At 47.4% G+C, this 24,582-nt stretch overlaps 1 protein-coding gene across 1 annotated transcript in view; it reads right to left on the reverse strand.

The window, feature by feature from the left end:
- Positions 1-257: 257 nt before the first annotated feature.
- The window catches only part of CMTM4 (CKLF like MARVEL transmembrane domain containing 4), a 65,886-nt gene continuing 41,561 nt past the window's right edge, over positions 258-24,582 (reverse strand). The window contains exons 2-4 of the mRNA XM_032424125.1: positions 17,827-18,003; positions 9,169-9,267; positions 258-7,798 (exon numbers count right to left, since the gene is read on the reverse strand). Of these exons, the coding sequence (XP_032280016.1) occupies positions 7,634-7,798; positions 9,169-9,267; positions 17,827-18,003 (441 nt within the window). The 3' untranslated portion in view covers positions 258-7,633. The remainder of the gene's footprint in view (positions 7,799-9,168; positions 9,268-17,826; positions 18,004-24,582) is intronic.

Genomic DNA, 24,582 nt, shown 5'->3' on the forward strand with positions numbered 1-24,582 from the left:
AGCATTTGGCTCAGGCATTCTGCCCCGACTTTTGCACACGTTCGAAAACCTGTCTGAAAGTTGAGCGTGCAGACGCCGAGAGGGGTACACGGCGGGCATTTCTGCTCCTCCTCGCCTGCCCCGCTAAGCCAGCCACACTGCCTGTCCACACCCATCCCGTGGCCTCTCTCGTGGACGCGGACTTTGTTCAGCCTCCACCTCCCAGGCCTGTTTCGGGAATGGGGTCCACAGCCTTTGAAGGGACAGAAGGGAAGTCAGAGGACAGAGACAATGCCGCTTTTACGTGTCCATTTATTAAACAAGAACTCCTGCATGACGATTTAATACAATATTTATTAGCGATTAGTGTTGAGAAAATTATTTCCCTCTACATACAAAAATACAGATTTGAACACTATGAAAACGATCAGGACAAGTACCATGAAAAATAGGTCCTTCAAAAGAAATAAGGGGGCAAAATTGAGGGCAATGTGAGGCCCCTATCTGCTGTCAGGGACAAGCCACCTGGGGAAAAGACTTTGGGGCCCCGAAACCACTCCATATGGATAGAGTCAAACCCACGAGCCAGGGTTCAAGAAGCCAGGAGACCCACCAACAGCATAAACCAACGTGTGCCAAATGGGCATCACCTCAGAATGCCCCACAGCTGTGTCCAAACTAGTAAAGGAGATAGACTTTTAAGAAGCAAAATGTAATAGTTATTAAATTAACATTGCCCCCCAAAGTGCCACCAGGCCAAGTAACAATGAATAATCGTATTAGAGTTATTAGCCATCTGACTTGACTTCCTTTGTTAAAATAATTACATATTCTGACCCTTCAAAAGGACAAAAAAGAAGCTACAACCGTATGTTTCAATAAACCCATTCCTTCATGTTGCAACGGCTCAGCTAGTTTACTCGAGATTTTTCTTGACCGGACAGAACCCGGGTCCTACGGGGGTGGGAAAGCCAAAGGAGCAGCTAGAGTGTTAGCCGAGTCCAGATTTCATCAAGCTCCTCATAGCAGGGCATCTATTTTGTCCGGCAGAAAACCGGAAAGGGCCACCGAACCCACCCGGCGCATCCATAAAGCAACGTGAGGTCCCAGGAGAGGGCCAGCCGGCGGAGGCCACCCGGGCAGCCCGTCTCCCGCGGGCAGAGCGGGAGGGGGGGCCTGAGCCGGTCGGGAGGACACCAGGCCCGAGAAGGCCCTCGGCCTCACCAGCCCGGTAACAACGGGGCTCTTCGCCGTTTCGGACCCAAAGCGGGGAAGTCAGAGCACTGCGGGTATCTATTCTTTTTTATGAAGCCACTTTCCTCTTTCTGTTTGAGGTGAGGAGTTGCTCGCTGTAACTGACCAAGTAGTTTAAAAATGCCAAATGCAGTTATACTGATTAATAATTATTTCACAGAAATATACTCTTACTCTCAGACTGTTGAAATAAGCAGAAACAAGTCGTTGGGGAGAGAAAGCAGCAGAGAGGAGACAGGAATAGCCAAGGTGGGGTGGTTTTTTTTTTTTTCTTTTTTAAAATACGTAACGAAGTTTAAAGGGATAATGGCCAAACCTCAAAACCATCATTGCTAAAAGCAATATTAAAAGGACACAATCGAAAATCATGCTACAAAAATAGTGTCATCTGGTTTAACTAAATGTACATCTTTTTTTCAATTCCATGATTGACAAGTGTTTATGTGACTGACACGGAAGGCACCAAAGGTGAAGCAATTATTATTTGTCTTAAAATATACAAAGACAGAATTATCTACTTTGGGGAAAAAAAAAAAACATACAGTCATACCTGTAATAAATAGTTAAGTGTTTTTGCCACGGGTTCCTGAACCCCTACAAACTTCAACATATACAAATAGTTTCAATCCCTACATTCTCTTCGAGGGAACCACATCAAAATCAAGTTATTAAAAGCACTGGTTTTATCCACATACGTCAGTTTCATCATGAGGCAGGATTGGAAAACTCATTTTGGGTTACAGAGTGAACTCGCTGGAAGTAGGCAGCCCCTGTGTGGGTCTGGGCCAGCGTGGGGGTCCATCCAGGCCTCCTGCTCTCGTCTTCCCCCGAGGAGCCGGCCCTCCCCCAGCCTTGGACCAGTCAGTTCTCCTTTAACCCCTAATGATTTGCCTTCCTCGCTTCTGCAGGGGAACAGAGTCTCAAAACTTGCAAAACCGATTCTGGAAAAGGCAGGAAAGCAAAACAGCCCGCCGAGGGAGGCAGCCATCAGTTAGACCTGGCCCTGACTGCCATGGACACCAGGCCCCTACACTGTCCTCATTCCCTGGTAAAGCGGGGTGCTTCCTACTGGGGTTTAGCAGTGTCCTCCAAAGACAACTCAGATTTGACAGGTTCAGACTATTACCAAGTCCCATACAAACTATCCCCTGAATCAACTGTGTCACATCTTCTCTCCTCTGAGGCATAATTAGGAAAAGAAACTTCGGGCCTCGCCCTAATCCCATAAACAAAGCTGATTAAGGTCATTTGAGACAAGTTCCACTAGAACCATAAAAGTTCTGATAGTTCAGTACGGTCCAGGCTATTAACCCCTTAATGAAGGCTCTCTGGCCTTTGTGTACAATGCATCCCAAAGAAAACATGCCACTCCCAGGTGTCTAATAAGCAAGTCACCTGAATTAAAGTCTTGGCATAAAAATGTGGACAACAAACTAACCCTATGAAAAAGATGCACTATTAAAGGATCCATAATCTAAATTTTACTCTAGGCAAGTTGCCAGTGATTCAAGTTCAGTGGGCCTGTAGGTAACTTTTTTCTGTACTGTTTATGGAATAAGAAAAACTGGAAAGGGGGAGAAAAAATCCCCAAGGTTGAGAAATGACATCCAATGGAATAAAAATATAATCTAGACCAAAGAAGGGAAAACACGTCAGGACCCATTCCTCTGTTTCAAGCCTAAGAGTGTATAAATGCCATTTGCTGGTATAAGGAAAAGTCAAATGGAACATTCATTTTCAGAAAAAAATTCCAGATCTAACAGATACTGAGGGTGTTTTCTGTCAGAGGTGGTTTCTAAATAAAAGCAATGTACAGGGTCAAATATTTCAAATTATCTTTTCAACCAGACAGTTCTTATGATCTCAGTAATATCTGCTGAGAAGAGAGGAAACAAGATTTTATAAAAAGCCAGGAAGGTTTGCAAAGCTCAAGGCAGGCAGCGTTAGGCCTGCATCCTCTCTAGGCACCCAAACCAGAATCTGAGTCACCCTGTCCAGACTCAACAAGACACCAAGAGCCCATCCAGAGCTCCAAGGCAGACTGGTCCCAACATCCAGCTTTTGTTCTCAGGCTGATTCCGAACACAAGACCTCATTTTTTCCAAAGCTAGAGGATAGGAAGGTAGTTCACCAAGTACATTTTTTCAAAATGTCCTGGGTCAGTCACCATGTGTGGTGTGATGAAGGGCTCCCCAGGACACAGTCTGGGTGCAGAGCCCCTCCCTCCCCTTAGCTCCCAGACCTGCCCCTGCCCCCACCTCTCCAGCCTGTCGCCCAGCTGGTCCTTAGAGTGGGTGCTGATAAGGTAAGAAAGACTTGAAGACAGAAGCCCCGGGTTCTGCAAAGTTCACTAGGAACTAAAAAAGCATCTGGGGACCTCACAAACCAATGGCAGTCCCAGGGGCAAGAAGCAACTTTTTATTTTGCTAGAGAGAATCAATGAGCAGTAGCCTTCAGCCTAGAAAGTGCTTTTTTTTTTTTCCTGCCTTTTGCTACCCGTTTAATGTCATTATTTTCCTATAAACAAGATATGGAGAAAATGACAAGCAGTAGCAAGATGACATCATGGTTGCTTGGTTTTGGACATGGAGGCACAATGGGGACCACTTAAACCATCACTGCCTTCCAGAATCACTGAACTGGCCACATGTTGCCTCCACACACTATTCATCTGTTAAGGCCAGTTCTGAGAACCCACAGAAAATCTTGCACAGCCAGAGATCAGAACTCAGTCCACCTCTTAAACACATGGAGGGGTGAGGAATTTCTTCCCAAAGAGCACATGAATGTTGACAAGAGAAGGTGAGCTGGGCCACACACAGGACGTGACACACCGAGGCGTTATTCCAGGCTTACTGGGTGCAAGAATTCACACACGTGTGCAGACAAGAGTCAGTGCTTCCTCTCCCCGAGGGACTGCCTGTGGCTTAAGTAAAGTCTCAGTCACTAAGAGAGCCCCACAGAAAGGCAGATGAAACGGCAAACTTCAAGCGAGTAGACATGTTTTCAACGGAGTCAAAAGCTCTCACCAGAAGCATCCAACACATCGGACTGACTTCATGCCTACCCACGGGCAAGAGCGTCCCTGCCAGGCGACTGTCGCGGTGCCCTGAGGGCTGGGGCTGGGGTCCCCCCGCTCCCCGCCGCCGGCCCACTGGCACTTGCAGCTCAGCTTGCCAAGGCAGACGAGGCCTGGGGACTGGACAGGCTGCTCCATCCCTGCCTTTTGGTAGGCAAAGGTCATCTCTCTTGGGTAGGTGTTGCTGCACAGAGTAAAAATCTAAAATAAAATACATCAAACTTCTCCGGTGAGATTTTAATCTGTGACTGCCTTCGTCCTTCCCTGGCTTTCTGTGAAGCCGAATGTCTCTGGGCCTCCCTAACTGTCCTCTCTCTGTTTGCAAGGGGAAGACCTCTCCCTCCAATGCCTTCAGCAGTGCGAGAGGATACAGGAGACTCGGAGGGAAAAAAATACCACATCAACCAAATCAGTGCCAAGATCAACTTTCTCTGAAGACGTCAGCGTTTGCATCCATCTCAAACCACCCCAGAGGTTCCACCAAATGCTTGTGGGTTTCAACCATACAGTGTCCAGGAACAAATTCCAATTTACACAGCAACTGCAGTTCCCATCAAGTCTGGCACCCACTATGAACGCCAGCATCATCCTACCAGAAAATTGAGAAACACTAAGATTGCCTCAGCCTTAAAATGCCCCAAACCATATGCATGTGGTCCATATTGGAACCATTAAATGCACAAATAGGCTTCCTTCAATTTGCAAAAAAAAAAAAAAAAAGTCCTGGTAAGCACCCCCCTAAATCTAGATTGTCCTGTTTGTACACAGAGGCAACACAAGGAAAATGCAAGCATCGTCACACTCGTCCTAGACAGCCAAATTCCCTCCACGAGCGCTCACGCCACACGAGCGTCACTGGGTCACCTGGGTTAGAGACCTAGGAGCGGGCCTGGCCGCTGCTGGTTGTCCTGGGAGCTAATTAAATATAAAGAAATATATTTACAAAAACCATGGGGGAGCCTCATGGCACAAAGGATATTAAATAGTTACAGGGACATAAATAATTCCAAAGATTCTACAAATCTACACTACGATGCAAATTGACTGTAAGTCCCTCTGTGGCACAAGGTGCCATCACTTTTTATCACCTGTAAGTATTTACAGTTTCGATGGGCTTCAGAACCATTTCTTGCAGCTTTCAACACATCCTCAGGAGACCAACAGGCCCTTTTTCACCAGATGATAAACTGACTTTATTGCAGTGACTTGGGAAAACTTGGGCAACGGTCCTGCCTGAGTGGTACTGTTTTTTTCGATCTCACTTCAAAGGCGGCTTTTTATTGAGGCCAAGTAACATGATTCCCAACAGATTTCTGATAAAGTTCAGGGTGGTCCTTCCAAGTGGGCCCCGCTGAATGCAAGGCTGAGTCTTCGTGACCCTGTTTCTAATTGGAACTCTCAGAGGGAGATGAGCCCATTTTTGACGATGCAGACACACTCAACAAATGCAAAATAAATACACAAAATGAACAGATAAAATCCAGATGTCCTAATCTCCTCCGAAGTCACTACATCTACTAAGTTCAAAGTCTGCGACACATGATTGGCATGGCCTCACAACACACACGGGCAGGGGGCTCGATCGGACCCGCGTGGGAGCAGGGGGTCTGCAGGGGCAGCCCGCCGCCCCGGACGCGGACGAGCTCGCACGTGTGACCCGGGCCGCTGCCCCGGAAAGGAGCCGCAGAATTCGGATCGTACTGGGTGGCCGGTCCAGGGGGCTCACCCCTCGCCCCGACCCTTCAGCCATGGAATCGCAGGCCGAGCAGGGGGACCTGCACTGGGAAATCAGATGCGCTGGACGCCTTCTCACACGCGCTGTGCCCCCCACCGGCCGGCACACTCACGTTCGCTCCCCCCTTACACGGCGCCCTCCACCGCTGCCGTCGGTCACCGCTAGGCGAGGTCCCGGGGGCTCTCCCCGGGCTGCACACTTGTCCCCCGAGCAGGTCGGGTCTCCTCCCGGGGGGACGGCTAACCGCAGACTAGTAGAGCGGGAAGGAGGTTTGTAAACATTAACAACAGTTCAGAGAGGGAAAACCCGACAAGATAAAACAATTTTTCCATGAAAGATACAATTAGTCTCCAACAGGAAAAATACAAAGGACAAAAAACACTACAGCATCAGAGGGGCTCGCTGAACACGCTCACCACATAACCTTCACTTTCTCAAGAATCCATTCAAAACCTGACGTAACCAGAATTTTTCCCAACAACTTCCGAGATCAGTGTCCACAGTGCGGACCCTGAGGCACAAAAGCCAGAGCCCGCGCCTTCTGAAACATCAGAGAAAGGACGTGTCGTGGTGGAAATTCAAGTATTTTCAAATCCTAGACAAACCTACTCAGAATCACTTCACAACTGTCCTCAGGCATTCAAAAATTAGCACACGTCCCTAAAACAGAGGTGGGTCCCCACCTGTGGTCCATGAAGCCAGCAAATGGGCAAGCATTCTGGCTGCTGGAATGGATTGTATTTTTTGTGTGTGACTTTTACCTGAGAAGGTAAAATTGCAGCAAGTCTGCAATTCAGCCTCCGAGTAGTAAGGGTGGGTAGCAAACTGGAAAACAAGATGGTCCCATATTCCTGGAGGAGGACGTGGGAGTCGGGGAGGTGATGCACTGGAGGAAGAATCGAGTGATTTCCCAGCAGGGCAGGAAACGACGGGCGACCTTCCCGCAGGGCAGCGGGCCTGCCGAGCTGTGCCAACAGGACAGCAGCTCTTCCCATCCCCGAAGAGTCCAGACCCGGCAAACAGCTCCACCAGCTCACCCGTGGCCAGACCCTCAGCGTCTCCCGCGGTGTTCCGGGCCTGCGCTGGCTCTCTCGACGGCCCAGGGATGGAAGACGAGGAGCAGGGGAGGGTCCAGGTAGCAGGACCACACGCTGCCCTGCGGCCCTCGAGGGGCCTGCCCAGCGATCGCTGCTGACTCTTCCAACCCTGCACCTTCATTCCTTGGTTTTTTACCCCTCCTAGCAGCTCCCATTAATCCAAAGTCTTGACTTGTCACAAAAACCTATGACAGGGTGGCACAGAGCCAGATGTGAAGCCTGTGCTCGGAGACAGTGAGGACCTAGAGGAGACATGGCAGCCTGTGAGGCCCCTCCCGCCCGCCTCTGTCTCAGCAGCTGGGTACGGGGCTCCCCGCCTCGCAGACCCACCGAGAGGGCCACTCTGAAAACCCTTTCCCGGAAGGAACTTCTACCAAAGAGGACAAAATTCAGCTTAATCACAGGAAAATCTGACGTGACAAGGGAAAGAAAACTTGGTTGAAAGGATGGGCACGAGGATGAGAGGGAGGAGGGCTCCGGCAGTTGGGCTCATGTGTCCAGGCGCTGGATCTCGGGGCGACCGTCCACGTCTCTGGACTCCGTGCGGGCTCGGATGTAGTCACTGGCGCTCTGCTGGTGGACACTGACTCTCCACTTCTGCACTGCTAGGAATGTGTTCACCGCATACACCGCAGTCGCCAAGAAGCCAAATATCTACAAAACACAGGCACGGTTAGTCCAGACACATTAGCCTTCGACAGGGTGTCCAGGCAGGACCTGCCCCGAGCCGCTCACGTTGACCCGAGCTGTACCCACAACACCCGGACCCACTGCCATCTGGCTGTCGGATTATGGCCAAGTGCATAGTTAAACATGACTCCCCTAAAGTCCTGCCTGACCTGAAGACAGCTTAAGGGTTCTCTTCAAGTATTCTGGATCTATTAAACAGACAGACACACACACACACACACACACACACACACACCAAATCACAGAAGTACCTCTTTTTCATGGTCCCAGATAAGAAAGTACAATGTAGCCAAAGTACCAAACAGAAAATGAGGGTCTCATGTGTGAGATGCCCACCAGGCCACAATGGCTGACATTCCAAATCACAGCCCCCAGGCCTCCACCTGCTGCCCAGCTTGCCCCGCCCATGGGCAGCTCTGAGGTAAGCAGCAGCAGAATTGTAATGATTTGCTAAAGACAGATCAACCTACTGAGTGACACTTGGGAGAACAGCTGGTTTCGTGTTTTCTACAAACCTTTTAAACTACCCTTCACCGTTGCAAAAGTGCTGCATATTCATTATAAATAGAGAACAATACAGAAATGCAAAGCACAGAGAATCAAAGTCTTATGTGATCTGGTTCCCACCCTACCCCCAAAGGCATTCTACCTTGAAGAGCAAAAAAATGTCGTCTGGCTGCCAAATGGTGTCAAGACTGCCCTCTCCTTCCTTAAGATCCCCACACTGGCAGATAAGGCTCTTACCAGCAACATCACTAACAGACATCCAGGGCTCTGTTGGGAACAGACTAACGGAGCCATTCTCAAATCGGAGTGTGCACCTGAATCACCTGAAAGGCTTGTTAAAACATATTTCTGATTCAGGGGCTCCTGGGTGGCACAGTCGGTTGAGCTTCCGACTCTTGGTTTTTGGCTCAGGTCAGGATCTTAGGATCGTGAGATCGAGCCCCGCATCAGGCTCTGCGCTCCGCACAGAGTCGGCTTGGGCCTATCTCTCCCTCTCCCTCTGGCCCTTCCCACCGTGCTCTCTCTCTCTCAAATAGATAAGTAAATCTTTAAAGGGGGAGGGGGGCATTTCTGATTCAGTAGCTCTGGGGGAGCCTGGGAATGGGATTTCTAAAAAGTTCCTTGGTGATGTGGAGGCTGGTCTTCTGGGGACCACACTTTGAGAACCACAGCACTGAAGGAAGCAGGACCTCCACTGGCTCAGTAACAACATCATCAGCAAAGAAAAAGTTCGAGAAGAATGAGCAGGACACATGCTAGGGGACAGAGGCGAGCGAGTCACGGGGTGTACAAATCCGCCTGTGTTTTAACCAACGCAGCTCACTCACCACGGCAGCAATTTCCGCTCCGGTCTTGTGGTTCAGAGCAGCTAATACAATCGAGGCAATAAAGAAAAAGAAAGTGCTGAGTCCAGTGTTGACCAAATCCTAAAGAAAGAGATAAAGTCACTTGAAAAGAATTACTTCATGCTTTGCCCTAAAAGCAGCTGAAGGATTTTCAAAATAAGGAGCACAACATCCAGCCTCTCTTATGGTTCCGTACTTTAGTCCTGATGGCCCAGGGGTACCGGACCCATGAAGGAAGGCAAACATGGTACCCGCGTGTATGACGTGTATCACCTGATCTATCACCACGGCAAAATCCACATTTTAACCAAGCACGCTGTCATTCCTTAATGAATTATTATAGAAACCCAAACTGACTAACCCATCAAGGACATGCCCGTTAATTACTGTTTAGAATTCTATTGTCATCTTCTAAAAATACGCTTGAATCACCTTTCATTTGCATTGACAACACTCCCCGGGAGTCCAGAACATACCGAAACTGGTGAAATCCCCTCCAACATCCCCTCATCCACATATGACATGATAAGTGCACTGTTTTCAGGCCTAGACAACACCCTTAGCCAGACCTCCTGCTCTTTCTTATGCGTGGTCTTTCAAGGCTCTATGTGGCTAAAACCTAGAGGATTTTCTCGTAAGCTTTCTGAAAAGCCAATGAGGTTACTATCCAATGCTTCAAAGATTTAACTCCAGTCATAGTTGTTGAGAGGAACGTAGCACAGTGCTTAAGTGTCACAGTCTGACTGGGGCCTAACCAACCATGACTCGGGACAAGCCACTTCACTTCTTGGGTGTCACGTGGGAACAGTACCCCCGCCTCATGGAGTTCTTCTAGGGCCCCAGGGAGCCACGCACGTGAAGAGCCGAGCCCTGCGCCTGGCTCCCAGCTAGGGCTCCCTGCACATTTACTGATGCTTCTGTTATTACTAGTGTGACAACCGGCCGCTGGCAGCCTGGGTCATACCAGAGTCCCTCTATAATCTCTACAGAGAAGCAGAGCCCACAGAACATGCTAGACGGGTGAAGTGCCGGGCGGACCGTGCATCAACACCAGGTGGGGGTCCTCAAGGGCCATCTCCTCTTTCTATAAGATGCAAAAAAAGCAACGTTCTCATCACGAAGATGCTGAGCCTGTGCTGCAGGAACCCCAACACACTCCTGGTGTGCACTTCCGTGGGGGTTCACGGGGAGCTCCAAGTACCCAAGACTACAAAACTCTGTCCAGAAACGCCTCCCAGCAGGACAGTTTTTAGTTGTGGCCAGGGCAAATTTTTCACAAATTCAAACCAGGAAGTGTTTAGTTAAAATGCTCAGTTCTGGGTAAGGTGCTGTAGGGACAAAGAAGAAGATAAAATGTACTTTCTGAACCAAAAACTATTCAGAAATAGGGGGAACATTTTATGATTCGATGCTGAGGCCAGATATCAAACAAAACTGTATATACATTAGGGGTGACTACGTAAAAATATAAATGTGGTCAAGGGCCTATACGCATTAAAGAGGTTCATGTTGTTTGTCTATGATTTCCACATTTGGAAATTCATCTTAAATACCATACTAGTGCAGAAAGGTCTCAGTGTAAGGATGTTCGTCATAGAACTTAAAATAGCAAAAAAATGGGGAAGCAAACAAAATGCTCATGAACAGGGGATTTGTGAAATAAAACGGTATCGCCACAATGGAACACTATGCAGTCATTAAAAATAATGATATAGTTGTACATTTAACATGGAATATACTTAAAATAGTTTAAGTAAAAAAGCATGATTCTGATGGTTCCATTCTTCCCCCCCTCACACATCACAACATACATGCCTATGGAAGAGCTAGTTCACATGGTCTGGAAGGTTGTTACACCAAGTAACGCAAGTGGTAAGCCTGATGCGTTGTATCACGTGTGACTTTAACAGCTTTAGGGAGATATAACTCATATGCCATATAAGACGCCCAATTAAAATGGACAATTCAATCACCACGATCTAGTTTTAGAACATTTTCAGCACTCCATTAGCAGGTAATTCTTCATCCCTCCCCTAATCCTAGGCAACCACTACTAACCTGCTTTCTGGCTCTGTGGATCTTCCTATTCTGGACACTTCATATAAACAGAATTATAGAATATGTGGTCTTTTGTGACTGGCTTCTTCCACTCAGGATGATAGTTCTAAGGATCACTCACGTTGGAGCATGTACCAACACTTCACTCCTTTCTAGTACTATGTTGTAGTCCACTGTATGGATACGCCACATTTTATCTACCTTTTCATCAGCGTTTGGACATTTGAGTTGTTTCTCCTTTCCAGTTGTTTTGAATAACCCTACTATGAACTTACAAGCTTTTGGGTAGACATATGTTTTCACTGGTCTTGGATCACCACATGATTTTATTTTTTTCTTTTATTATCTGCATCTTCCAGCTTTTCTGTAGCAGACATTGCTCTGCACAGTTTATAAGGCTTAAACGTGGGGCGCCTGAGTGGCTCAGTCGTTAAGCGTCTGCCTTTGGCTCAGGTCATGATCCCAGGGTCCTGGGATCAAGCCCCACGTCGGGCTCCCTGCTCGGTGAGAAGCCTGTTTCTCCCTCTCCCACTCCCCCTGCCTGTGTTCCCTCTCTCATTGTCTCTGTCAAATAAATAAATAAAATCTTTTGAAAAAAAAAATAAATAAAAGGCTTAAAAGTGGAATACCGCAGGTGTTGGTTAGCATCAACTACCTGAGTTCTGTGTCCATGAAACAAAAATCAAGGCTTGTAGGTTCATCCTTCACATTAGGGGGAACACAGACACGCCCTCTGACTGGGCTTTGGGGGTTTGTAGTCAACAACGGTGATTAATCTTTTTTAATGCTTTTACTGGGACGTGTACTCTATCAGCCACATGCTTTCCAGTTTGCCCCAGCCGTCCCCACTCCCTACGGTCTCACAGCCCCCCCCCCACTTCATGCTTCCGGTCTGGCCCCCAGAACACTCAAGGCCGCAGCCCCTCCTTGTGCTAGGGGATGAAGAGGAAATCCGCCCTCACACACACACACACGCTCCCGGCTGTCTCCTTCAGTGACACACCGGCAGGTACAGGGGTGAACCCCTGTAACTCCAATAATGGGTCAACAGGATGTGGCACAGAGGGTGTGAACCCAAGGCCCACTGGCCGTATCTGGCCCACAGACGGGTTTGACTTGCACAGCATTCAAAACAAAGTTGAACATGCCAACACTTAAATACCAGAAGACTGTACATAAAAAACGGACTTCTTAAAGGAAAAAAAGAAGCTTCTAGCTGCTCTTGAAAAGCTGTTCCCGCAGTACCCTAAAGCAACTACACAGTCAGCCGGGGCTGGGGAAGAGAACGACCTGCCCCATCTCCCCATCTCCCCGTCTCCCCGTCGCCCCGCCTCCAGCTCATGTTCTCAGAGGCCCAGCCCCAGCAGGCCCCGAGTCTCCAACCCCGCTCCCGTCCCAGAGAATGGGCCATCTAGCAACGTGCCCTGCCCCCCCCCACACCCAGTGGGCACCCACTCATCTTTCCAGGCCCGGCTGGCATCGGGCTTTTTCTCTGAACACCCCCTTGCTGACACCCACTCCAGGCTTCTGCCCCGAGGAATCTACGACCTCCTTGCCTGGGTTCCACCAGGCCCCACACAAAACTGGATCTTACGGAGCACACTTAGCAAAGCGCGAGCAGCTTGCATCGACCTGCCCTGTGCTTTCGGTTCCCAAATCCTAGCACAAAGCAGGTGTCCAATACACGGCTGCTGGCCTGACCACAGGTGAGACGGCTGTAAACAGGCTCAGCCCGAGGCTCTCACTGCAGTCGCTCCCAAACCACCGGGCTCTGTGGCGGCTCTGGTGTGAGCTCTACACATGGACGAGACCGGAAGCTCACAGCCACTAGTCCACGCGCGGACTTGTGCTCGAGTGGCCCCAGTGCCAAAGGGACAGTCATAACACTGACGATAGTGGCATATACCCTCCGTGGAATCCCTGTTGTGTCGTGTGTGTGTGTGTGTGTGTGTGTGTGTGTGTGTAACGTCACCAATCCTAACCTGATTATGATCCAAAATACGTATAAAGCAGGAGACGTGCTAGTTTGTCCTACTTTTACGGGTAAGGAAATGGAGTTCTGGAAAAGATGAGTAGGGTATGATAAAAAATATGTATTTGGTCTTTGTCCCCAGTTCCTTGGCATTTCCTGAGTGATGACAGGAGTGTCTTTTGTGATTCATAAGGAGCCCCTCTCAACCATTCCTGAGCTTATGGTAATGAGGTGAGTCTGGGGAGCCCCTGGATAGTTTCAGGATTGGAGCTGGTTACCAGAAAAACCAACCAGGCTGTTAGAAGGTTGGAACTTTCAGCCCACCCCCACCAACCTCCAGGGAGGGGAGAGGGGCTAAGGATTGACTTCAACCTCCAAACGGCCAATGATTTTAATTCCATCATGCCTACGTAATGAAATCTCCATGAAAATCCCCAAAGGACGGTGTTCAGGGAGCTTCCAAGCTGGTGACTATATACCTATGCTGGGAGGGTGCTGTACCCCAACTCCGTGAGGACAGAGGCTCCAGCACGTTGAGTCTCCTCTGGATCCTGCCCTACACATACGCATCTCTTCCATCTGCCTGTTCCTGAGTTGCATCCTTTACAGCAAACCTATAAGCACAGGTAAAGCACTCTTCCCAAGTTCTGTAAGTTGCTCTAGAGAATTATGAACCTGAGGAGGCAAATCTGCAGTTGGTGCAGGTCACCTGGGAGCCCCGCTGGTGGCAGGTGTCTGAAGCAGGGGCAGTCTCATGGGACTGAGCCCTTCTCCCGGGGCTCTGTGCCAACTTTAAGAGTTAGTGTCGGAACGGAGCTGAATTTTTGGACACCTCGTTGGTGTCAGAGAATTAGAGAACTGCTTGGTGTGGAAAAACTACACAGATTCGGTGTCAGGGAAAAAAAAGACATATATTTGGTGTGAAAAGTGGTGTCAGGAAACACTATACCATGAGTCATGGCCAAGGCCTTGGGGCTCTGCAGGTGGCCCCTCTGGGTGACTCAGACTGTCCCCACTCAACACCCAACCTGGGTTCTTGATTGGGAAGGTCTGTGGGGTGAGCAGGGGCCACTGAGGCACTGAGAAGGAGCACCAAGGAGGAAGAAGAACAGCCAGGACAGTGTGGTATCACGGGAGGCAGAGTGGAAAATACACCAGGAGGGACAGAACACTCCATGGCAGTTCTGCTCACACCGTTCGGTGGGGGTGGGGCGGGGGAGAACTGAGGAAGAGCCAGGGGATCCAGGAACATGGAGGCCCCAGTGATCCCGACCAGAGGACTTTCAAGGATGTCAAGTTTATCTCCCGACCCAGACGGGTGGCTCCACAATCTTTACCATTCTTTATTCAACTGTACATTTTATTTTTTAAAGATTTTATTTATTTATTTGACAGAGAGAGACACAGCGAGAGAGGGAACACAAGCAGGGGGAGTGGGAGAGGGAGAAGCAGGCCTCCCGCCGAGCAGGGAGCCCGATGCGGGGCTCGATCCCAGGACCCCGGGATCATGACCTGAGCCGAAGGCAGACGCTTAACGACTGAGCCACCCAGGCGCCCCTCAACTGTACATTTTAATGAATTTTTCTGAGTGAGCTGTATTTGACAGTAAGAGGTGAGAAAAGAGAAATGAGGAGGGAAGCAGACAACAGAAGTGCAGACCTCCCTCCTTGTTAGGAAGGTCGGCTAAGCAGTCCGTGACGGACTCGGAGTGCTGGCTAAGGAGACCGGGAGCCCCTAGCAGCTTTCAGTGGCAGGCAGGGAATGGAGGGAGAGGGCTGGGGTGAGGGAGGAGGCCTAGGGCACTAAGTAAACACAGCTGGGACACAAAGGTGTATGAGCCTCTAATACACAGAGAAAAACAAGTATCGCGGGATAAGTCCCATAGATTCATCAAAACAAGCAAACCCAGAGCCAACAGAAGCTTTCTGCTTGCATCACATAATGCTTGTATAAAATATACACTTTGCATCTTCCTCCTTATTTACCATTTTCCATGATTATTTTTGTGTCAACATACGCTCATGAAATGACCATTTTTCTAATTCTATACCAATCACACCCTATTTCACTCATTAGTTGGCTCTATTGAGGACAAAATATTCCCACCACCTTGTTAGAGAAACACAGCACGGTCAAGGCCAGCCCTCGGTAGCGACTCAATGAACTGTGTCCAGCCCTGAAGAACTCACTTTTTCTCCCCTCCTGGAGAACCGATGACCTGAGCTCCCCTAAGTAAGTACCACTTCCTCAAGTTCATGTACTCATGCATTCTTCTGTTGAATAAGCACACACCTTCATCTGCTCTGAAAGGGTGGAAATTCTGGAAAAGATCCCAAAGGACTGAAACTGTTCTCAAGTGACAATATCAGCCAGGCGTTTGCCCCACCCAACGCCGTCCAGAAGAAAAGCACGTATGTGAACTTTCCAGTGAAAAAGATGCACTTCAGTATGACCCAATAATGTGGTAGTCAACAAGCAGGAAGCCCTTCATGTTTAAAATAGAAGAATCAGAATTCCAGAATGCTCACTAAAGAGGTATTTCTGGGGATAGAGACCAGTATGAATTAGTTATTAAGTTGCAGATTGAGGTCTTTTAACAGATTTATAGTCAAATCAGTAGATAAGACTGAATTAGGGGAGTGAAGTCAAACCTGGCAGAAGTCTGCAGGGGAAACATGTGGCTGATAGGAAACAAGGGCCCGTCGCTTGCGGTAATACTAACATCTCTCGGACTGGCGGCAGCGCACGCTGGCTTGAGGTCCCTTATACACACGGTCTCATTTCATTCTTAAAACAAGCCTCTAAAATACTATCATCTCCACTTTACCAATGGTGGCCTTCAACATGGGGCTCTAAGTGACCTGCCCAGGGTCCCACACAGCCCTTAAGAGCCACCCTGCATTTGAACACAGATCTGACTCAAAGCCCCTGGTCTTAACCTTCCCGGCAGCCACCTCTTTGTCAGATAGGCCTCCTACCACTCGCATTTTGGATGGAGGAGGTCTGGAAGCTGGAGGAGGTTTATGAGGTTCTCCTATGCTGTCAACTCTGTGGGCAATTTTCTTTTAAAGATTTTATTTTTAAGTAATCTCCACACCCAACGTGGGGCTCGAGCATACAGCCCTGAGATCAAGAGTTGCACACTCCACTGACTGAGCCAGCCAGGCACCCTTGTGAGAATTTTGTAACGGAGAACACAAACTTTATCTTAAAAATAGCTGAGATGACCTCTGAAACAAATAATGCAATAGATGTTAAGAAAGAAAAAAAGAAGAAGAAGAATGTAGCAGGAGGGGAAGAATGAAGGGGGGGAAATCGGAGGGGGAGAAGAACCATGAGAGACGATGGACTCTGAAAAACAAACTGAGGGTTCTAGAGGGGAGGGGGGTGGGAGGATGGGTTAGCCTGGTGATGGGTATTGAGGAGGGCACGTTCTGCATGGAGCACTGGGTGTTATGCACAAACAATGAATCATGGAACACTATATCTAAAACTAATGATGTAATGTATGGGGATTAACATAACAATAAAAAAATTTAAAAAAAAAAATAGCTGAGATGCTATGGGGCGCCTGGGTGGCACAGTCAGTGGAGTGTCCGACTCTTTGTGATCTCGGGGTCATGAGGTCGAGCCCTGCATCAGGCTCTGTGCTCAGCACGGAGTCTCCTTGGGTTTCTGTCTCTCTCCCCCTCTATCCTTCCCACCCCTCTTGCCCTCCCTGCCCCCCGCACACATGCGCTCTATCTCTCTCAAATAAATCTTTTTTTTTTTTTTCAAGATTTCATTTATTTGACAGAGAGAGACACAGCGAGAGAGGTAACACAAGCAGGGCGAGGGGCAGAGGAAGAAGCAGGCTTCCCGCCGAGCAGGCACCGAAGTGTGAGGCAGCTGATGGTGCTTTCCTGTGACTCTCTGACTGATCCCCTTTGAGCTCTTGCACATGCTTGTTTGCAAAGAAACATCAAGAAAACCAAGTGCAACTAAGTTTCCTTTCTCATTTAGCAGGATAAGGAAAAGTAACACAAGATGGGCCCGGACGGGACCAGCCCGGAGCTTCCCATGCCAATCTGAAGGTAAGGCGGTCAAAAGGGGATTGATAACCCAGACCCTCGAGAGCACATGCTTCTGATCAAACCACCAAACCCTCCGCGTCCTCCCACTTGCTTTGAATTTAATGCTAATCCTAGGCTTTGCAAGTCACCGGCACTTTCATTCCTATTTTCAATTCTTCCTGAATCAATACTTTTGTAAATGGCTTTTGGGTCCAGTGTGAAAAATATGCAAACGTTTTAATTCCATTTTTCTCTTCCCAGGTTCTATAAATATCAACATTACCAATCTTCTCAGAGGATCACAAAATTGAAATGATATCTTTAAAGGGGTCAAAATAATTTTTATATGATGGTTCTACCATTACTGAAGATTCAATTTACTTTATAGTTTTACTCAACCCAGTAAAGACAGTTAAAATTTCACAGCTGCATTACAATAAAGTAAGTATCAAAATGAACTGGAACCAAACAAGATTGCAGAGAGATTCCAGCTTGCCCCTGGAGCCGAGGAGCACCCAACCCTTTCAAGGTCAGAGAGTGGTGGTGACTTGTACTCACTGTCAGGTTCCAGTTGATCTGGGGGATCCTCATGTGAAGGTTTAGACTGAACAGAATCAGCAAGACTCCAGTCACTACAAATGCACTACAGCTCACAAACTCAAAAAAGTAGAGGCCTTCACACGGGGAGCACTCCATGATGGTCTCTATGCAGACGAATGCAATCAAGGCCAAAATCTAGGAAGAAAATTGGAAACACACACATGTGTGTATATTTAGTACACATCCGTGGACATATGTGCCTGCCACGTTTAAATAAAACTCCACCACCACCACCACCACCACCACCACATGCGGCCAGTGTTCCCCTGGGGACGACAGTATCGCTGTCAGCAATATGATCTGATGAAATTCTTATGGAACACCAGCTATGGAGCCCTTAAGGAAAGGATCGAATTCCTAACGTGAACACCTACGCCCCACCGCAGTCCCCGGACACTGTTGGGGTGAGGCTCGACCCTTGGGAGGAAACAGAAAGGAACGGCTCTGCGACGTTTTCGGTTCTTCCTCCGCCACTAGTAAGTGGACGCTGCCGACACACGTTTCTAATTTCTAGTCCCTACCACAATTATGCCAAACACCGAGAGGGCAGGGTCCAAATGGTGTCTGTTTATGCCATTTGCAACTACCCTGGGGGTTCAGGCGGAGGTCACGCAGGCTGACTGGGACCCCGGAGGGCTGTAAGACAGGGAAGGGTATTATCTCCTCTTCTCCCAATTATAAGCGCCTAAAATCGAGGCCCACCTAATTCATTCACGAGCTGTGCTTTTCAAAAGTGATCACTGGACTTAGCCATTAAAAAGTCGGAATGGAGGTTTATAAAAACTTTGAAAAATCTACCAATAATGGCACCAATTTCTCCCTGAAGGACCAAAGTAACGTTCCAGCAATATGTCCCAAGAGAATGGAGATCATCGTCAAACAGGTATTGATGGAAATTACCAGGTGAGCTTTTAAAGGAAGATTTCAGGAGAAGGAGGCAGCCCAAAGGCTGAGTTGATGGCCCAGTGAGCAAAGAAAGGTCAGGTGGTCTTGCACCTAAAACCAGATCAGTCTTGGGCTCCCGGCCTCTATTCTAGCACTTCTCTAACCAAGCACCTCGCAGCCCACGACACGTCCAGCCTGGGCCAGAACTCGAGGCGAGCCCCCACTTCAAAGGTCCAGGACGTGTAGGCAGGCGGCTCTGTGGTCCCAGATCTGTCCTCAGAGTCAGCAACATCAGCATCACCAGGGAGCCGGAGAGAAGTGCAGAATTTCTGCCTCTCCTCCTTGACCTACAGAGTCAGAATGGTTGTGGGTTTTTTTGACAGGATCCCCAGATGATTCAAGTGTGGGAAACATATAAGGCACAGGCTATTCTGTGGCCCCCCTCTGCCACCTGGAGTCCCACGCATGCCTTTCACTGCGCCACTCAATGCCACCTCCTCCCAACGCCTTCCCTGATTGTCTCTCCTCCTGACAGACATTATTTGATTCCAGTCTCTCCCAGGGAAGCTTGTTCATCTATGATTGCACTCTACCCTTTTTTATACTTGCCATATGCCTCCCTCTGCCTCCTGAGCTTTCTGAGGGCAGCGGCCAGCCCATCTCTCTCCACCCGAGACACCAAGCGCAGTTACTTGCACACCGCCAGCTAATAGGGGGGTTGGGGGCACTAAAAACCCACACCCACAAGTGCTGACATGCTTGGCAGGGTCTCCACGTAAAAGGCAGGGCAGGGCAGCTCTGCTCTATCCATTACCAATACTCCTGCGCAGGAATCATAAAGACACCTCTCCTATCAATATGGGGTTCTGTTAAGTCAGGGTATTAGAGACAGGGCTCTTTAAGCACACACTTTGTCCTTTTCCTAATGGCTCTTTTAATTTTCTATAGAACCAGAGACTTGAATTCTCCCTCTGAATTACATGCCTGACTTGCAATCAATTCACAAAGAAGTAGTTCATATAAGGGAAACTCCTAAACTTTTTCTTCCCCCTGTAATTGGATCTAGTAATCTTGGGCAAAAAATAACACACTGTACTGATGAGTTACAAATGTTTCTGGTATGCTAACTTCAACCATATTTGTGTGGGAAGGTAACACCTACATTCTTAAATATTAAAATAAAAAAGTTTCAAGAATATGCAAATCTAATAGGCCACTCAATGCAGCAGTGAACAAAACAGAAAACTGCTCTCTAGCTCATAGTCTAATGAAGGAGAAGCTTTTAAAAATGAAATTAGAAGTACTGTATGATAGGCAGTGTGAAGTGCAAAGGGGAAAAAAATCAAAGCAAGAAAGGATAATGCAATGTAACTAGGGCAAAGGTGTTTGAAGTTTTAGGGAGTGACATGGAAGGCCTCACTGAGAAGGTTCTAGATTTATTACAAAGTTTATTACAGTCTATTACAAAGGATATTCAAGTGAAAGAGAACTTCAACTGCCTCCATTCTGACCTCAGTCTGTAGTCTGATGCGTTCCTTCAAGCTTCTCTCTCCACTCAGGAAAAACACCCTGCAGGCAAAGCATTCCCCGTGTTGGAAACCAAAACTACCCCCTCAAGCAACAGGGCCTGCCCTGGGCCAGCAAGACCCCGTGGGGTTGACCCCAAGAGAATCATGGACCTGACCTTTACGGCCCAGCGGCCTGTGCCTACAACCTTTGTCCCACATTTTCCTCACCTACACCTAGAAGCGATGTCTGTCTTCCCGGTGTCGGCCTCACTGAAATAAATTCCTTTTAGTTTCACCACCATCGTCTCTCTGCCTTTGGATTTTGTCAGCGGCCAGTAGCCAAACCAGGTCCGTGGGGAACACCTGGAGCCACGTGCTGTGACACCGCGCCACAAAAGGATATGACTGAACAGCAAATGAAGAGATACACAGGGCAAGGTCCAAAACGGTCCTGGCACTGGTCATCTCTTGCGTTCAAGTTTTTATAGAGCTCATTCTGTAGCCCCCTTCCCCTTCCCAGAGATGAGCTGGGTTGAAAGCTCCAACTCTCTAATCACACGGTCAGTTCCCTGGCAACCAGCCCCCAGCTCGAAAGTCCCTTCATTAACACAAACTCAGATGTGGTTGAAAGGGGGTTGCTGAGAATATCAAAAGACACCTCTTATCATGTAGGAAATTTCAAGAGTTTTAGGAGCTCTGTCCCAGAAATGAGATGAAAAACAAACATATATTTCTTATTTTAAGTGACAGTATCACAAGCATTCAGATGTACACAGAGATACGGATAGATACGCACGTACGCACAACTACACTCATAATAATTTAATCAGTCCCCTTTTGATGGGTATTTAGGCAGCTTCTAATATTGTTTCTAATAAACAGTACCCTTTTTTGCCTGCCTTTTGGCACAGCAAATGTCAAATTTTTCTCCAGCATAATGAAGCCTAACAATTGTTGCTAAAGTAAAAGTTACCTATTGACCCACAAGAAGAAAATAAGGGCTCAAAATTATACTGGAAGCCAACAACTTCAAGGCAACCCAAGAATCCAAAGTAATTCAACTTCTAACAGTTTTGCAGTAGACAAATGTCACAATGAGATGTTCAAAGAGATGCAAATAAGTAACAGTTACTGTATTTGCTAATTGGGAGGATCGTGGGCGTCCTTGGTCAGAGCCCTTTCCATGGGGCACCAACCAAGTGACCAGGAGTATTTTCACAGTTGGTAAGTAAGCTGAGATTAAAAGGTTGTCAGGTTTCCACTGCAGCTAATTATGATCGACAACATCAAAAAGCAGGAAGGGATGGAGAAAAAGAGTTGGCTGATTAAGTTACTATTAAAACTTTTTAAAATTTCTGGGGCGCTTGAGTGGCTGAGTTAAGTGTCTGCCTTCGGCTCAGGTCATGGTCCCGGGACCCTGGGATCGAGTCCCGCACCGGGCTCCCTGCTCAGTGAAGAGCCTGCTTCTCCCTCTCCCTCCGCTGTTCCCCCTGCTTGCGCTCTCTCATGCTCTCTGTCAAATGCATGAATAAGATCTTAAAAAAAAACAAAAAACAAAAAAAACCAACTTTTTAAAATTCCTGGGGCGCTTGAGTGGCTGAGTTGGTTAAGTGTCTGCCTTCAGCTCAGGTCATGGTCCCGGGACCCTGGGATAGAGTCCCGCATCAGGCTCCCTGCACAGCGGGCAGCCTGCTTCTCCCTCTCCCTCTGCTGCTCCCCCTGCTTGCGCTCTCTCATGCTCTCTGTCAAATGCATGAATGAGATCTTAAAAAAAACAAAACTTTTAAAAATTTCCTAAAATCCCATGTTTCTACTGGTGGGAGTGTCAAGCGTCAAGACCTTTCTGGAGGGCCCAGTAATCAACAGCGCTGTTGACCAGTACATCCCATTCTCCTCCTTCCAGGCACACTGCAGGGTTGGAGGTTTGTACTGTGAGATGTTCCCCAGGCAGATTTATTCTTAAGATGATGGAGTTTATGCCTCAGAACTCCACACTTGCCACCCTGGCTTCCTATCCCAACTCCTCTGGGCAGGTGGTGATGGGGGAACAATGGTCGTTGTGGGGAGTGGGCTAATCGGAAGCTGAGTGAGAGATTGGTTACATTTGGGTTCAGCTGTCACTTCCACCCCTAGCTAGTTACTGCAGCTTTCCCGCTGCAGGCATGGCTTCCAGATAGGCTCTGAGCTGACATCACGGAGAAGAAATGGGCCCTAAATCTCACCAGACAGATCAGGATTATATCCAATAATGCAGAGTATGCAATTATAAACACACTATACATTTTCTCCATTTTGGGTAGAAATCACATGAAATAGAATTGATCAGAAATCCAGGGTCTGTACGGCAGAAGCCTGCGGCGGGACCACAGAGCACGAGTACGTGTGTGCGTGTGAGTGTGTGGGAGATCACAACTCCTGCATCCCAGGCGGTCAGATGGTATCTGACAAACCTTGAACTGACAAGGTCAGAAAGCACTGACCCCCCCCCCCAAAAAAAATGGCACACAAAACTGCCTCTGTATACCTTTTTTTTTTAAAGATTTTATTTATTTGTCAGAGAGAGAAAAAGAGAGAGAGAGCACAAGCAGGGGGAGCTGCAGGCAGAGGGAGAAGCGGGCTCCCCGCAGAGCAAGGAGCCTGATGCGGGACTTGATCCCAGGACCCCAGGATCATGACCTGAGTGAACTGAAGGCAGACGCCTAACCCACTGAGCCACCCAGGCATCCCTGTATACTTTTTCAGTATTAAACTGATCATACTAAAAATTCAAGTATGACCTGTGTTAGAGGAAGCCAAAAACAAAAACAGAAAGAACATATTTTTTAAATTCGTAATTTTGTGTGCTTCTCATTAAAAGTACTCACTCTCATACCTACCTTTCTATTTTTAATTTTACTTATTTTTCCTTACAGTGGGCCTCCAAAACCACAACAGTCTCAAGCCACTTCAGCCTGGATCTACTCCTGGGCTTGGGTAAACAAAGGTGTGAGTGGGTGAGAGATCTGTTACTTCCAGCAGTGGCTGGTGGGCAGGCGCACTCCGGTCTCCCTGCCACAGCTGCTTGCAAAACCCCAGGAGCAGGTGGCCTCTGAGTAAGGCTCACGGGAGATGAGTGTGCAACGTGCGAGAGAAGGAAACCTCCCATGTGTTAAGCCATTGAGATTTTATGCTTGTTTGGTGCTGCAGCATAATCCAACTCATACTGACCAGACAGGGCACCCTGGCATACTGTCAAATTTCACAACATATCCTAAGTATCTAGTACAAAACTGCAAATTTTATAGGATGAGTATGTCACTCACTCTTAAAGACACCAGTCTGACAAACTCTTACTACATCATCAAGGTTAAGATATAGAGATATTGTTTTAAAACAAAAGAATAAAATATTCGGAATTTCATTTCAGGAATCCATCTATGTGGTAGGACTGTGGATAGATTTTTTTTTTTTTTGGAAGGCTTCTTTTATTTTCCAAAATGTTTACAATGAGTATGTGTACTTCTTTAAAAAAAAAAAATTCTCTATATCAACACTTTCTGAAGCACCCAGGTTTATGATGAGTTAAGTGTTAGTGACCTCCAAGAATCAATCCTTATTTGTTTTGAAACCATTCATGAATTTTTTAAAATGACATTAAAAGCTCCAATGGAAAATGAAAGTCACTCTGCAAGTCCATGTTGGTCCCATTTCTTTATCAGAAGAGTTCATCATTTCTAAAGCCTTCTTTTTTTTTTGGTTGCTTAACCGATTTTAATAACATGACACAAAGCCCCTACACTTGATAGAATCATTATGCAAAATACACAGATGAATACTGTCTTCTTTTAAAAATATAAAATAAATAAGCAAGACATGTGAAAATAGGCAAGTTTCATTAAATAAATGAAAATTTTAAAAAAAGAAACTTTTGCTTTCCATAGCATTTGAAAAAGGGAAATTAGCATTTTAAACAGTATTCAAGTTTAGTAAACAAATTTTAAAAAAGTATTATAAAATGTTTAACTGTCATCGCTTCGAGGTTTATGTTGCTCCCAAATTTTGCATATAACTGAACTTTCAGATCCGCTAACACTCGCTGAATTGATTCCACTCTGGCTTCTAAGGTGTCAATTTCTTCTTGCAAATTTTTCTTTTCTTCTTCTAACATTTCCTGTGTTTCTTCTTGAGAATGGCTAATGAAAACATCACCGATTGGATAAGGTATCATTAAGCAATCATCATCTGCAAGTATGATGTCCTCACAAGCATCTTCTAAATTCTGGAGTTGTTTTTTTTTACTTCTATTTCCCCTTTCAGCTCTGTGATTCTACTTGCATTCTGT

The sequence above is a fragment of the Phoca vitulina genome, unplaced genomic scaffold, assembly GCF_004348235.1.
Source record: "Phoca vitulina isolate PV1807 unplaced genomic scaffold, GSC_HSeal_1.0 scaffold30, whole genome shotgun sequence".
NCBI lineage: Eukaryota > Metazoa > Chordata > Mammalia > Carnivora > Phocidae > Phoca > Phoca vitulina.